The sequence below is a fragment of the Myxocyprinus asiaticus genome, chromosome 4, assembly GCF_019703515.2.
Source record: "Myxocyprinus asiaticus isolate MX2 ecotype Aquarium Trade chromosome 4, UBuf_Myxa_2, whole genome shotgun sequence".
Lineage (NCBI taxonomy): Eukaryota > Metazoa > Chordata > Actinopteri > Cypriniformes > Catostomidae > Myxocyprinus > Myxocyprinus asiaticus.
This window is the reverse complement of record NC_059347.1, coordinates 55,317,399-55,333,187: the sequence shown is the minus strand read 5'-3', so window position 1 is coordinate 55,333,187 and position 15,789 is coordinate 55,317,399. Positions and strand designations below refer to the sequence as shown.

The window sequence follows — 15,789 nt, the reverse complement described above, 5'->3', positions numbered from 1 at the left end:
AAAGGAGTTTAACATTTTTAAAAGTTCAAACCTTGCTGTCAAACCTAGGCCTACATGCAGTTATTTGAATTACTCTGTTAATAACAGAAATGCTGAAATATAAATTATACACTCCTGTGTTTGTGTGGAATATGAATGAAAAAGGGTATTTCATAAATTATATACAGTTGTGCTCAAAAGTTTGCATACCCTGGCAGAAATTGTGAAATGTTGGCATTGATTTTGAAAATATGACTGATCATGCAAAAATGAGTCAATGAGTTTGTTAGCTCTCATGTGGAGGCACTGAGCAGGCTAGATACTGAGCTATGGGGAGCAGAAAAGAACTGTCAAAAGACCTGTGTAACAAGGGAATGGAACTTTATAAAGATGGAAAAGGATATAAAAAAATATCCAAAGCCTTGAAAATGCCAGTCAGTACTGTTCAATCACTTATTAAGAAGTGGAAAATTCGGGGATCTCTTGATACCAAGTCAAGGTCAGGTAGACCAAGAAAGATTTCAGCCACAACTGCTAGAAGAATTGTTTAGGATACAAAGAAAAACCCACAGGTAACCTCAGGAGAAATACAGGCTGATCTGGAAAAAGACAGTGTGGTTGTTTCAAGGTGCACAATACTTGTTGACCCCTCTCCAAACATAGCGCTTATGGTTGTGACGATAAAGCTCTATTTTGGTCTCGTCACTCCAAATTACAGTGTGCCAGAAGCTGTGAGGCGTGTCAAGGTGTTGTCAGGCAAATTCTAACCGGGCTTTTTTGTGGCATTGGCTTCTTTCTGGCAACTCTACAATGCAGCTCATTTTTGTTCAAGTATCATCGTATTGTCCTTGAAACAACCACACCGTCTTTTTCCAGAGCAGCCTGTATTTCTCCTGAGGTTACCTGTGGGTTTTTCTTTGTATCCTGAACAATTCTTCTGGCAGTTGTGGCTGAAATCTTTCTTGGTCTACCTGACCTTGGCTTGGTATCAAGAGATCAGTGATAAGTGATTGAACAGTACTGAATGGCATTTGCAAGGCTTTGGATATTTTTTTTATATCTTTTTCCATCTTTATAAAGTTTCATTACCTTGTTACGCAGGTCTTTTGACAGTTCTTTTCTGCTCCCCATGGCTCAGTATCTAGCCTGCTCAGTGCATCCACGTGAGAGCTAACAAACTCATTGACTATTTATACACAGACACGAATTGCAATTTAAAAAGCCACAGGTGTGGGAAATTAACCTTTAATTGCCATTTAAACCTGTGTGTGTCACCATGTGTGTCTGTAACAAAGCCAAACATTCATGGGTATGTAAACTTTTGATCAGGGCCATTTGGGTGATTTCTGTTATCATTATGATTTAAAAAGGAGCCAAACAACTATGTGATAATAAATGGCTTCATATGATCACTATCCTTAAATAAAAGACAGTTCTTTTGCATGATCAGTCATATTTTCAAAATCAATGCCACGGTATGCAAACTTTTGAGCACAACTGTAGTCCATGAAATTATATTGCTTATGTAGTCAAGACAATGCATGCAGTCTTTAAAAACTGTACAATCAAAGGTCAACTTTTGTTTTGTTTTTAATTTTCAGCCATCAACCTTTCATGAAAATCATGTAGTGAATAATAATAAGTGCAGATTGTACTTTACATAAGGTTACTAAAGCTGTCATCAGTTCTAATTTTACTGAACCACTGAAGTAAATACCATGTTACAGTGAACCATGTGAAAGATTCTGGGATAAGTCTGTTTTTAGATTATTGGTTTTTGACAAGTTTAAAAATATACTTGCAATTCAGTTAAAGGCATAGTTCACTCAAAAATAAAACTTCTTACATTATATTGACTTACCCTCATGTCACTCAAAACCTGTATGACTCTGTGGAACACAAAAGGAAATGTTAGGGAGAAAGTCTGGGACTGACAGTCCCAGTCACCATTCACTTTCATTGTAAGGGAAAAAGCAGAATCAGCATTATTCAAAATTTCTCTTCTTGTGTTCCACTTGAGAAAGAAAGTCATAGGGGTTTGAGGGTATGTAAACAATGTCAGAATTTAATTTGTTGGGGGGGTGAACTAATCCTTTAACTGACCACATGATTACAAGTAGATTGTCCAGATGTTTCTGAACATCAGAAAATTGAACTGAAAGTTCAGTTCTTTTTTGGTGCAGTCTTTATTTTTCCACCATGTTTCACTTGAAGGTTTGGGAGTGGGTCTTTCATGGTGTTAAACAAGTCTTCAAACTCTTGGTCCACGTAAATGTCCTACAAGAAAGCTCAGGTTAGAGATACTGAGATTAGAAAAGGAAGGAAGGAAAAATAAGTAATGAATGTTGAAGAGGCACTTACAGAGAAGTCCAAGAACTCTATCGCAGATTCTGGGTTTACTTGTACTGATTTTAGAATGGCGAAGCACCCTGCTGACTGCATCGGATTCCGAGACATCTGGATCCCACAGAAAACCAATACAATTAGTGATATAAAAACAAAGAAATGCCATAAATCTCTGACACCAACTTGAAAGTTTAGCTTAAAAATAGCTTGAAAAGGCACTTTAATCCTTGTATTACATGATCTAATAATTCCCTGCTGCTACCATATTGATGTTTTGTCTAAAGAGCCATACTTTAAGAATTCGTAGAGTTGTGTTCTCTTTGAGGCCCAGCGCAAAATGTATGGCACCTTCAAGAGGTATGCGATTATTGCTAAAGAAAAAGACAAGGACAACATGTAAGTATTTTAAGAAACAACAAAAGTAACACTTTTACTGTAAATGTCAGCTTTTTTTTACTTTGCTGAGGCTTGTGTTTGTTAATTTCACCATTGCAAATAAATCATATGAATAACTGTGCATTGTGAACATTCAAACCAATTTAAGAGACAAACACCGAGCCATTCAAACAGACTGCCACCTCATAATTGCTGCAATAAATTAAGGACAACCCTTCCTAAAATGGTGTAAATGTTCAAAGTATTTATCATACTCTCACAAACACACATCAAACTGTCTGTTTTCTTAAAAAAAGAGGTGAGGACTGTTTGTGCCTTCAAAACATTGACTCATAAATGAGCAGGTCCTGTAGCCCATAATACAGTAATGACAACAGTACCTAATATTCAGATCCTCAAGTGTGTTGTTTTGTTTGAGTGCTTCCTCTAAAGCAATGGCTCCCTCTTTGCCCAGGCCATTGTACGACAAATCCAGGGTCCGCAGGAAGATGTTTCCCTTTAAAATTAACCCCAACAGTTGGATTAGAGCAATATACACCGATCAGCCACAACATTAAAACCACCTGCCTAATATCATGTAGGTTCCCCTCATGCTGCCAAAACAGCCCTGACCCGCTGAGGCATGGACTCCACAAGACCTCTGAAGGTGTCCTGTGGTATCTGGCACCAAGACGTTAGCAGCAGATCCTTTAAGTCCTGTAAGTTGCGAGGTGAGACCTCCGTGGATTGGACTTGTTGGTCCAGCACATCCCATAGATGCTAAATCAGACTGAGATCTGGGGAATTTGGAGGCCAAATCAACACCTTGAACTCTTTGTCATGTTCCTCAAACCATTCCTGAACAATTTTTGCAGTGTCTCAGGGCGCATTATCCTGCTGAAAGAGGCCACTGCCATCAGGTAATACCACTGCCATGAAGGGGTGTACGTGGTCTGCAGCAATCTTTAGGTAGGTGGTATGTGTCAAAGTAACATCCACATGAATGCCAGGACCCAAGGTTTCCTAGCAGAACATTGCCCAGAGCATCACACTGCCTCTGCTGGCCTGCCTTCTTCCCATAGTGCATCCTGCTGCCATCTCTTCCCCAGGTAAACGACGCACACACACCCGGCCGTCCACATGGTCTAAAAGAAAAGGTGATTCATCAGAACAGGCCACCTTCTTCCATTGCTCCATGGTCCAGTTCTGATGCTCACGTGCCCATTGTAGGAGCTTTTGGTGGTGGACAGGGTCAGCATGGGCACTCTGACAAGTCTGCGTCTACGCAGCCCCATATGCAGCAAGCTGCGATGCACTGTGTGTTCTGACACCTTTCTATCATGGCCAGCATTAAGTTTTTCAGCAAATTGTGCTACAGTAGCTCTTCTGTGGAAACGGACCAGACGGGCTAGCCTTCGCTCCCCACGTTCATTAATGAGCCTTGGGCGCCCATAACCCTGTCGCCGGTTCACCGGTTGTCCTTCCTTGGACCACTTTTGGTAGGTACTAACCACTGCATACCGGGAACACCCCACAAGACCTGCCGTTTTGGAGATGCTCTGACCCAGTCGTCTAGCCATCATAATTTGGCCCTTGTCAAAGTTGCTCAGATCCTTACGCTTGCCCATTTTTCCTGCTTCCAACACATGAAATTCAAGAACTGACTGTTTACTTGCTGCCTAATATATCCCACCCCTTGACAGGTGCCATTGTAACGATATACTCAATGTTATTCACTTCACCTATAAGTGGTTTTTAATGTTGTGGCTGATCAGTGTATATTCAGAAGTTAAGTGCTCCTATTATTTAAAGGGGTCATATACAAATTTTTTGAGGCAAAAACAGTTGCAATTTAGTTTTCTATTTGTCATTTTCAACCTGGTCTCATGAGAATTTATTATAATTGTATGAAATGGTGAAATTGTAAGAAAATGTGCTCTTTTAATAATTTAACCCCTGACGCAAACCAAATCCAAACCATGAAGTCTGACCCTTTACCAAAACTTTAAACTTAACCATGATTTTAATAGGAAAATAACTGTTGTGTACAGTATCATGGAAGAAAGAGAAACATTGTGGTTTTGAAGTTTAAAGGAATATTTCAGGTTCAATACAAGTTAAGCTCAATCAGCAGCATTTGTGGCATAATGTTGATTACCACAAAAAATAGTTTCAAATCGTCCTTTCTATTCTTTCGAAAAAGCAAAAATCGAGGTTACAGTAAGGCATTTACAATGGAAATAATTAGGGTCAATTTTTGTAGGGTTTAATGGCTGAAATGTGAAGCATATATATTTTTAAAAGCACTTCTGTTAAAACTTGTAAATTACAGTATTTATGCTGTAAACCTGTTGAAATGATCATTAACACAGTTGTTTTAGGGTTCTTGGGTGTCAAACGTTATGTCATCATGGCAAAAAAAAATTAAATTTAAAATTGGATATAACCACACAGAAAAGGTTAATTAGCAATTTAATCTCACGAAAATCTTGTTAACATGCACAATGTTTACATCTTGTGGCTATACTTTTGAAACTGTGAGCATTTTAACGTTTACAAATTGACCCCATTCACTTCCATTGTAAGTGCCTAACTGTAACCCAGATGTTTGCTTTTTGTTAAAGAAAAATTAGGGATAAGTAAATGTTTGTGGTAATCAATATTATGCCACAAATGCAGTCAATTGAAATTAACTTGTATTGAACCCAGAATATTTCTTTAATCCCTAAACCTACCCTAAACCTAAACATAACCATAAAGTCTACCCAAAGCCTAAACCTAGCCATGATTTTAATTGGAAAAAAACTTGTGTACCATAGAAAAAAATAAAACATTGGGGTTTGGAAAAAGAAGAGGGAAGCGTATTACAGGTTATTGACGTTTTATCAGTCAGTTGTATAAATATGACAAACCAAATGTGTTCACAGGCTTTTCATTTCTAAAAATAAAGTGCAAAATCTAGCAAATAACCTAGCAAAAATTTGATGGCAAGTATTTTATCGATTTGAAATTTTGTTTGTTGATTGGATAGTCTCTATGGGAAGCAAAAAATTTGTACCTTTTCCTATGAGCTAAGTCGCATGATATCTCACGATTTCGCCATCTCGTATGAATTATTATGAGTATCTCTCGTATTTTCTCTTTCTTACCTCACAGTGACTGGCCGTGCCAATTTTTTGAATATCGAATAGATTTCAATTATATTTAAATGTCAAAAGTCATGTTTTAAAATGCATTCATCTGACAGACGTCATAAAGCTCAATTTCAATAAATGGTCTCTGGGACCGGGGAGGTTGTTTTGAGTTCAGAAAGTTGCAGTATGTTTTAAGAGTACAGTGAACTCTTTTATCTCAAATGATCAAGGAAAATATGAATTGCTTATGATATGACCCCTCTAATGCATAAATAATAGCATGGTGGGTCTACAGTACGACACTTTATGGCATCTGAATTGTTTAAGAGTTGATCAGAGAAAGTTTTTCAGATGAGCGACTGACTCTGGCAGAGGAAGAACATTTCCCTCTTACCCCCAGGCCTTTCCCAAATGCAATGGCTCCTTTTCCTCGAATACAATTCCAAGCCAGATTGAGTGACTTCAATGCTGTGTTCTCGGCAATAGCAGCACCCAGGATTTCTCCTGAGGGAAGGAGAGAAATTGAAAAGAGTAAGGTGGAAGAGAAAGGGAGATTGTTTTTTTAATATTAAACTATTTGTATTATTAATTTGTTTGATTCAGTAATGTTAAATAATAATTTTGACTTGAACGAAACCAGATAATTAAGATGTTACCACATTTTTAGGTTAACATTTTCAGGCCTTATTGAACACATTTTCAGTGGTCATCAGGATACAATACCAAGCATAATTATCAGTTGCGTAGGATTATAGAAAGAAAGCCTTTGCCATATGTAAAATGAATGGAGATGTGCCAACAGAATCTGTTAAGGGTGTATGAATCATAGCGGGTCATGAAGGAGTTCCTCTTGATGATTCCTTGCAATATTTTCCTCTTGGATTATTGAAGCAATTTTCCTTTTTCACACTCTGTCATTCATGTTGACAGCTGTGGGGGCTGAGGACTGTATTCCATATCCCTCATCATCATACTGTAGTTTCTGATGATATGAGATCCAGCCCTCTGGATATATCAGACGCTTGCAAATATAAAGATGTCTTGCCTGAATGTTGATGTGAAGTATCATTTCTGATTTGCATTGTAGTTATAAAGAGAGTACTTAGCTATAAAAAAATTGTGTTAAAGTTTTACAGTATTGTTGTTCGATGTGGTCTCCAAGGAAGATATAAAAACAAACAAACAAACAAACAAAAAATCTGTCCACAAAAATTGTTAGGCAGGTGTGTTTGTGTAATGGTAGCAGCTGGTATGTGATAGCTGAGCAGTGTGTAAAACCTCACTCTCCTGGCCTTAAGAGATGCACTAGTGACTGAGGCAAGGGCCATGGCTTTATTGCCTCCTTGCTAGTGCATTCAACTCCCATGCCTGAGATCACTGGTTCAAATCCCACTCGGGACCGCTAGGATTTGCATAAAATAAAATAAAAATGAAAGATTTCATCAACAGGTTTCTATACTGACACATTCAGTATGTATTTAATACTTAATTTATAAAGCATTAAGCCAAGAGAGGCTGTGTGTTAAAGTCATTTTACCACTTTATAGGGGTATTCTATCAATCAAAAATAATCAGAATAAATAATTGTGGCGCCACGTAATATAGTTAATTATAAAACGGATGGTTCTGGTCCTGGATGCTAAATGGTCAACAGCCGTGCTTTATACATGATAAAGCACAGCTCTGATCTCTTCATGGAACTTCTATTTGTATCACTCCACAGCACCGAAGTCTTTTCAGCAAGTCAGTTCACTTGGTGGCCATCTTTGGAACGCTCACGTGGATCTATTTTTCTAGGTAAACAAGTGGCATGCCAGTGCAGCTCCTATCTACTTGAATGGGGATAGACTGAAATCTCCAAAACAGTTGGTCAAGATTACGATCAAAGAACATATTTCAAATCAGCAGTAAAATCTGACTACACTGGTATCATAAATTGTGCTTCTTGACCTCAGATCATGCTAAAAACGCTATACGCTTGAGTTAATTGACAGGTGATTTCTGTGTCTGAGAGGTGATTGGCTCTTTTACCTGTAAGCTGGGACTTCCTTTCTACATCCGTTGACCACTGGGTGTTCCATTTTCTCCCATTCATTTTAATAGAAGTGACCCGTCTCTGCTAAATAGTTTCTGGCAGCACCGAAAGCTGACAGTTATTCGTGTTACCTAGCAAATTTAAGTTTACTGTTTATTGCCAGGGACTATATTTTATGGTGGAAGGATGACATTTAATGATTTTACTTACAAAATACAGTATAAAATTTTAATGAACATTTCTGTCCTTTTTATTATGTGGTGACCGTTTTATAAAAGCACTCGAGGCTGTGCCATGTTGTGAATATCGTCATGTCTGAGAGGGTTTCAGGCACTCTGTTCCCGTTGTACCTAACAACACCCTTCAGCCATGACTATATTCACAATATCCACCTTTTTCCTGAAAGCAGAAGTGACTCCACGATTTGACTGTTTTCAATTTCCGGTCTCCAGTGTTTTTCACTCGCATTGGCGTATATTCTTAACGGGTAATGTAATGTTTAAGGTGTTATGTTTGTAGACATTTTCAACAAACATGTGGCTGTATAGTGCTGAGACTTCACAGATTTGAGATGACCGTTTTTTATTGACAGTGCCTCAACTGAGTGAGTAGATTTCATGAAGCGATGGTCCGGGGTTAGTTACATTGATATCATTAAAAACTTTGAGTTGTTATGGCAGCCAACAGTTGCACAAGTTGAGCCTGAAATTAATTTTACTCACAAAGAACATACAAGGTTGTTGTTCTCCATCTGGATTGCTCGCTTCGGCTAGTATTTACATCGCATCCTGAGACCAGGAACAGAAAACAGCCCATTAGAATCATCATAACCCCGCCCAGTGGTTGCTCAGGAAAACTGTAGAAAGCATGGCCTCTCGTACCTTGTTGCTTTATCCTAACTGTAGAATTTTGCGGTTGCCAAGCAACGTAGTGTCTTGGCGCATTAATATAGAATGTGCGGTCACAGGTTTGGGGTCAGAACTATCCGTTTTTAGAATATTCATATAATAACAATTAAGAATTTTGTCAAACATTTTGAACAGTGTGAGTAAAAGTTTGTTTAAAAGAAAGTTTATATCGACTCTCAGGCATAATCCCTACTAATCTGTTTGAGTTTGAGAAACTTGTTTTCAGTTTTCGATTCCGAAGTATATGGTAATGAAGAGTTTCTCAAACTATTTTTTCAAAATAGTCGCCATTCTAGTGTGGATGAGAGGTGTAAATGTAGCAAAATTATTATGTGGCAAAAAACTTTTTAAACAAAAACATATTGATGTTGATGTGGCCTCAATATAGAACTCTTTTCAATTTTGTTCTGCAAATTAAAAATTTGTATAGTTCCTGTTGCTCAGCTGGTGGAGTGTGGTGCTAACAATGCCGTGGGTTTGAATCAGGGAACACACAAACTAATAAAAGTTACTTTTGATAATAGAGTCTATTAAGTGAAAAGATCAATTAATTTTAAGCAAAAGTCACATATTTTTGTTTCATTCACATTATGGAATATTTCAGTCAAGGCTAATGTTATTTTTTGTTATTCAATTCAAGCTATAATTGACAGTACTTGTGTAATTAGGCATGAAAAAGTCTTCCAAAGATTGGATGCTCTTAGTGCAAGTGTTTTGTGGAGCCATTCAACATGTGGTAGGAAAATGCTCCAAATTATGTAAATACCACTTTAGTTATTGTTAGGTCAGCAGCAACTGTATCAAAGGAATGAGACATTTACTGGAAGCTTTTAACATCATTTCACACCTGCCGTATCTCCGAATCTGTTGTGGCTCAAGTTGAGGTGCTGAAGCTTCTGGTTGCTGGTCAGAGCTGGAGCCAGGTGTCTGGCCGCCCGATCATCCAGATGGTTTCCTGAGAGGTTGAAAGAAAGCAGGACAGTGTTTTCCAGCAGCATGCCGGCCAATGCCCTGGATCCATCCTCACCCATCCGGTTTTCTGACAGATCAATTTCTGAATGGAAATAAGGTCAAAGTTTGCATTTGGATTGTTTTCACAGCATGCATAAAGCAAAAGAGGTACAAAACAAATAAGACATTCTGTAAGTAACATAAACCTTTTCTACTTTACATTCAAAACTTAATGCTGTTAATACACTTTGTAATAAAATAAAATATGAAATTATAAAATAATGCAAAATTGAAGCATTTTCTCTTGTGTTTCACTTGTGTTCTCTGACTTTTGGAACCCATGTTAGCAGATTTCACAATGGCGGAACGAACAAGAAAACCCATTGAAATTACATTGCAGTCTGTCCAACCCACCATGTCTACAGAACTATGACAACCTTGCCTCACATACTGGATCAAACAGACTTGAAGTTCACAATACTACTAAACCTCAAAGACAAATACAAAACAAGACATTAGTATGGGACGGTGAGGCACCCATTGTAGAAAGTCACCTGTGATGTAGCAATTCTCTTTGAGCATGTCAGCAATAGCAGCCCCGCCCATTCCTTCCATCCAATTATCTCGCAAATTCAGCTTCAAGATGGAGGTGTTGGTTACCAAGGCGACCGCCAGAGCTTTGGTGCCCTACAGAGGAGACTTGTTAAAATGTGTAATATTTGTTTTATTTCTCTCTTTATTTAATTTCTGTTCTTAAAGGTGAAGTGTGTTTTTGTTTGTGTATGTGTGTGTGTTTAAATACCTACTTCTATCCCAGTTAAATATGCAGAGACAACTAAGTCATTGTAGGTTGATTTCCCCAAAAAGTGTAAACACGGGAAGTCGGCATGTTGTTTCCAAGAGTTCCGGTACCCTTTCAGACATTTTTGCATTGGCTCCAACACGTTTACCTTCTCTTATGACATGACTGGAAGCACGTCATGTCTGCAGCATGGGAGACCTAGGTTCAGATCCGAATTTGAAACTGGGAAGTAATCACGATAGCATCAGTGACGAGCACGATTCAGAGGTTGCATTTTCCCCCCTAGCATTTCATTTTTACTTCACCAATTGTGCAGGTTTGGGTTGAGGGGTACAGTTTTTAAAATATGCATTCCTCTTTACTGTATTCCACCATGTACAGCTGAAAACAACTCACTTTTTGTGCCCCTCCATGGACATTTCAACTGGAAAATAGCACTCGCACATGCCCATATGCCCAACAACAGTTACAACTTTGGCCACTAGGGGCAGTGTTTCACAATTCGGTAAGCAAAGACCGATTTCTGCTAAAGAAAAGTCAATCTACTGTTTCTGATTTAACTGTGAGATCAGTCTGTAAATGCTGTGGCTCTGTGGCACATTCAAAACATTGCTCTAGTAGTTTGAGCAACCTGTCCAGCCCATAACAGCAACAATAGCTCAACCAGTGGTGTGAGTTTGGGGCAGGACTATCTTTTTTCCAACCAGTGGCAGAAAGGGGAACTGCAAAATTTTTGCAATTCCGTTTGGTGCCACAAGTGGTGCAGAAATTACACACTTCACCTTTAAGTATGACATCAGGTACTTTTGTTACCGAATTTCTCTTTCATTGCAATTACCTGTGGACCCAACCCACAATGCATCATGTTGAGCTCACTTTGGTTTATATTTCGAAGGAAGTGGGACACCGGAATAACTTTCAGCATCTTACATGCCTCTCTGTAGTGAGTCTGGCCTGTAGGGTCGTATAGTGGTCTTTCATCTAGAACACAATCAGAATACCTTTTGTTCTTTAGTTTAGTAGAATATCCCTTGTATCAACAATGCAAATTATTAAAATAATTACAGCTACAATGACAATAGGTCAATCTATCAGCCTATACAGTCAAGTAGTAGAACCAACTAAATTTTTACATTTTCTACAGAAACTGTGAATGGTGCTTGCCCGTGCAAAACTCGCCAACATGATACTACGGCATTGTTGGTAGTTGCCAGGGCATTGCTATTCAGTTGCTTAGTGTTCTGGATGTTTTTAGTGCATCGTTATATAATTGCTGGGATTTTCTGGGCGATTGATAGTCTTCAGTCATGCGTTAGTGCAACCAAGTAAAGCATTGACATACAACCTAACTAGTAGTTAGTTACTTAACGTCCCAATTTAAGTGAGACCTTACATACAGCTGGCAAAACCCTACCTCGGATTCCCTCCTCCATGATATGTTTAAGGGAGTTTTTCGCCCATTTCATCATCTAGCAGGAGAAAATCGTAAGTCTGATCACTTACAAGGCACCCCTCTCCTCAACAAGGAACACAAATTGAGGTAGCACAAACGGTGTGGGAGCAATGCTCCAGGGTTTAATACTTAAGGTTCAGGGGTATGTTCAAATCCCTAATCCTAAGTATGCACAACAGTAATAATGACGCATACATTGGCAAACACCACAGTCAATACAGAAGATTACCAATGTATAGTATACCTCAACTGAAATGAGCTGGTGTCACTTTGTAAACCAAATGTGACAACAATACATCGTTTCTCGTTGAGATACGCAATTATCATGAATGTGGAAAATTCCCAAGCCATTCATTAAGCTATGCGGAGGCACACAGCAGTAATCTAGCAGATGGCCACCTCTAATAGGCTGAATAAACAGAGAGACAGTGAGAGATGGATAGAGCCATGATTTATGTATATGCAGAAGAGTGTGTGTAGGTGTTTCGATATCTGCAGAACAAGCAGGTGAAAAATGAGAAAGAGAGAGAGGTTTGTCTGAAATTACAAGCATGACTCATGGCCGTTTGCTTGTTTTATTCCCTGTTGAGTGGCAACATCATATTCTGTGGCCCTTAGCTGTTTGACACCCTCTATCAGAAGGTGCATCACCCACGAAGCCCGGCAGCCCACGCTCTCTCTATGTGCTCAGGTTCACACTCTCACTTTTAAGAAGAACTCTCACTGTGAATGCAGTCGAATTCCAGGTCTATGTCATAGTCTTCAGCACTGATGACACACTTTGCCTCCTTCCGTGGTTTGTCAGCCGGGCGGCTAGTTCTACATTCCCCTACCTCCTCTTTCTCCTCATTTGTATAATCGTCATTCTGAAGCCCCACTCTGGTTTGATGCTGGCTGGGTGATCTCTCACCCACTGGCACTCTCTAAGAGAAAGGATACACAATTTCAGGTGTGCACTTATACTCAAATAAGAATAGACATGCTGTATACTCTTGCTGTAGCTAAGCTCATTACAAGCAACCATGGGGTTACTTAATTAATTCCTTAATTCGAACACGGGCTCCTTATCCTTATCCAAATCTAATGGTTGCTCCAGGACCAATAAGGTTGTTGATCTGGGAACATGTCTTGGATAAACAACATTAAAGACCCCATTACATCATTATTTAATTACATATAATTACATTATTTTTTTTATTTTTTTTTGGCTTTTAGTTTTTTTATGTGAGTCTCCATGTAAAAGTTGACAACACTGACAATACCCCTTAAAGGAATATTCCGGGTTCAATACAAGTTATGCTCAATCGACAGCATTTGTGGCATAACACTGATTACCACAAAAATTAATTTAGCTTGTCCCTCCTTTTCTTTACAAAAAGCAAAAATATGGGTTACAGTGAGGCACTTATTAAAATTTTTTAACATTAAAATGCTCACTGTTTCAAAAGTATAGTCATAAGATGTAAACAATATACGTGTTAACATCATTTTAGAGTGATAAAATCACTTACTAACCTTTTCTGTGTAAAGTTATAGCCAATTTTACAACTTCGTTGGCATGACGATGTAATGTCAACAAACACTAAAACGACTGTAAAAATGACATTTCAAACAACTTTACAGCTCAAATAATACATGAGTTTTAACATAAGAATTCATGAAAGTGCTTTTTATAAAATTATAAGCATCGTATTTCTGCCTTTAACCCTCCAAAAATTGGCCCCATTCACTTCCACTGTAAGTGCCTCAACCTCGATTTTTGCTTTTTTAAAAGAAAAGGTGGGATGTGTTGAAATTATTATTATTATTATTGTAATCAACATTATGCCACAAATGCTGTCAATTGAGCATAACTTGTATTGAAACTGGAATATTCCTTTAAAGTTGACAAAATTTATATATAGATGTTTCTTTAACTTCTGGCACTTTTAGCTCTGTGGATTCTAGAATCTAGACTGTAAATTCTGTTAAAAACATTTTTCACACTCTCACAAATTTTGTTTTAAAATTTGTCTACCAACAATGTCCAACAGAGTACTGCATGTACATACACCACAGGAGATTTACAGAATGTCATTTTTGTCTGAAAACCGAAAATTCCCACTAGAGTGCCATTTCCAACACATCTCAAATTCTGTATTGTGTTTAGTAGAATTCAGTGGTGGAAACTACGGTGATGGAAATTATTATTATTATTATTATTATTATTATTTGAATAAAATTGCAGACTCATTTGTCTTGCTATGGCTAATTTTATTGCTAATGTTTTATGTATCCTAAATACACAAAGAAAAATGATATTTTCACACTTTTTGCGTAATTTGGCAAAATTACAGCTAGACTGGAAATGACGCACAATGCAATGATTTTTCCATGTTTTCTTCACATATCACTTGTCTAATATTTCATGTCAAGCATGCTCTTCACTGAGACTCTTGTCCACCAGGTTAACAAGTTCACAAAATTGTAAAAAAATAAAATAAAATAAACGTCATGCGGGAATTGGCCTCATAATTATTCTTTTAAACACGTAATAATTTGTATTTGTATTTTCATGTTTAATATTTAAGTCTGGGTCTGGGACAAGGCTAAAACAGTCAAATCTGTACATTAAAGGCATTTGAAAACCTTCATATAACAAAAAGGAAAGTGTAAATTTGTTGGTTTTAGGCAAAATCAAGCCCTGGGACATGAAGTTGCCCAAAGTTGAAGGCACACCCATATTAAAAATGTACAGTTTTTCTCTTCCAGGAAAACTGAATAAAAATGTATATGTCTTTTCTCAGGAGTGTGTAAAAAGTTTTGTTTAATGAAAGGCACTCAAGTCTAGAATGAGAATGTCCCACTCAACCTCCCTGTTTCAATAGGAAATATATCAACACAGGAAACAAATCTGCACTCATTAAGCCCAGTCACCACATATTCTCAAAGCATGAAAAAAAGAAAAAATGGGATTCATGGTACCCTAAAGAAAGTCAGTTTGGAAAAACACAAAGGTGCATAAATGATGACAGAATTTTCCGTTTTAGGTGAACTATCCCTTTAGGTCATCAACGCCATAAGCAGTGACACTCACTTTGCCATTCACACTCCCTCTGCTGTATAGACTTCTTGGTCTGCTGATAGGCCTGCTTGGGATTCCTCCCAAATCCTCTTCTTTTTCACTTTCATCTTCACACACTGATGGTAGAATACATTCTTCTGTCTCTTTTTTGCCCACAACCATATTGTATTTGTGTGTTTGTTAAACCTTGTGAAGGACAGTGTTGTAATCCAAGTAAATCACATCTGTTTTGTTATTGTTTTCGTTTTGTTTTGTTTTTCCCAAGCCAGACAGAATCAATATCCTTTCATAAAATCAAATAGAAAGAAAATCAGTGCTGTGGTGTCACCTGCTGCTGCTGCTACCCCAGTCTAACCCGCTCTGTGGGAGGATCATATTTGAATGACATTCACTCTGACTAATTGCAGAGCTGCATTTTAGCACAGATTATCCAATAAGCAGGGGAGGCTGAACAGTGAGGGTGGCCTTATTGTTCAACTCATTTGTTTTGTTGACTGGTTGTCATGGTTTCATTTCCCTCTCATAATGTTGCACACAATCCTTTCCTGCAGTAACTGGTGTAAGAAACATAAAAGTAAAATAATCAGCCACTCTCTACATATAATTTGAATGTTCATTCTAATAATTTTTTATAACCTTCTATATTTGTAATTATTTTATTTTTTACTTATATACAGATATATATATATATATATATATATATATATATATATATATATATATATATATATATATATATATA

At 37.7% G+C, this 15,789-nt stretch overlaps 1 protein-coding gene across 1 annotated transcript; it reads right to left on the bottom strand.

Moving 5' to 3' along the window:
* Positions 1-1,551: 1,551 nt before the first annotated feature.
* On the bottom strand, positions 1,552-15,375 carry lrrc74b (leucine rich repeat containing 74B). The gene is made up of 11 exons (XM_051695996.1): positions 15,060-15,375; positions 12,708-12,906; positions 12,034-12,047; positions 11,369-11,560; positions 10,283-10,415; positions 9,625-9,831; positions 6,229-6,338; positions 3,102-3,217; positions 2,618-2,696; positions 2,341-2,436; positions 1,552-2,256 (listed from the first exon to the last, which is right to left on the bottom strand). The coding sequence occupies exons 1-11, from the start codon at positions 15,207-15,209 to the stop codon at positions 2,143-2,145; spliced, it is 1,410 nt and encodes a 469-aa protein (XP_051551956.1). The 5' UTR covers positions 15,210-15,375; the 3' UTR covers positions 1,552-2,142.
* Positions 15,376-15,789: the final 414 nt, after the last annotated feature.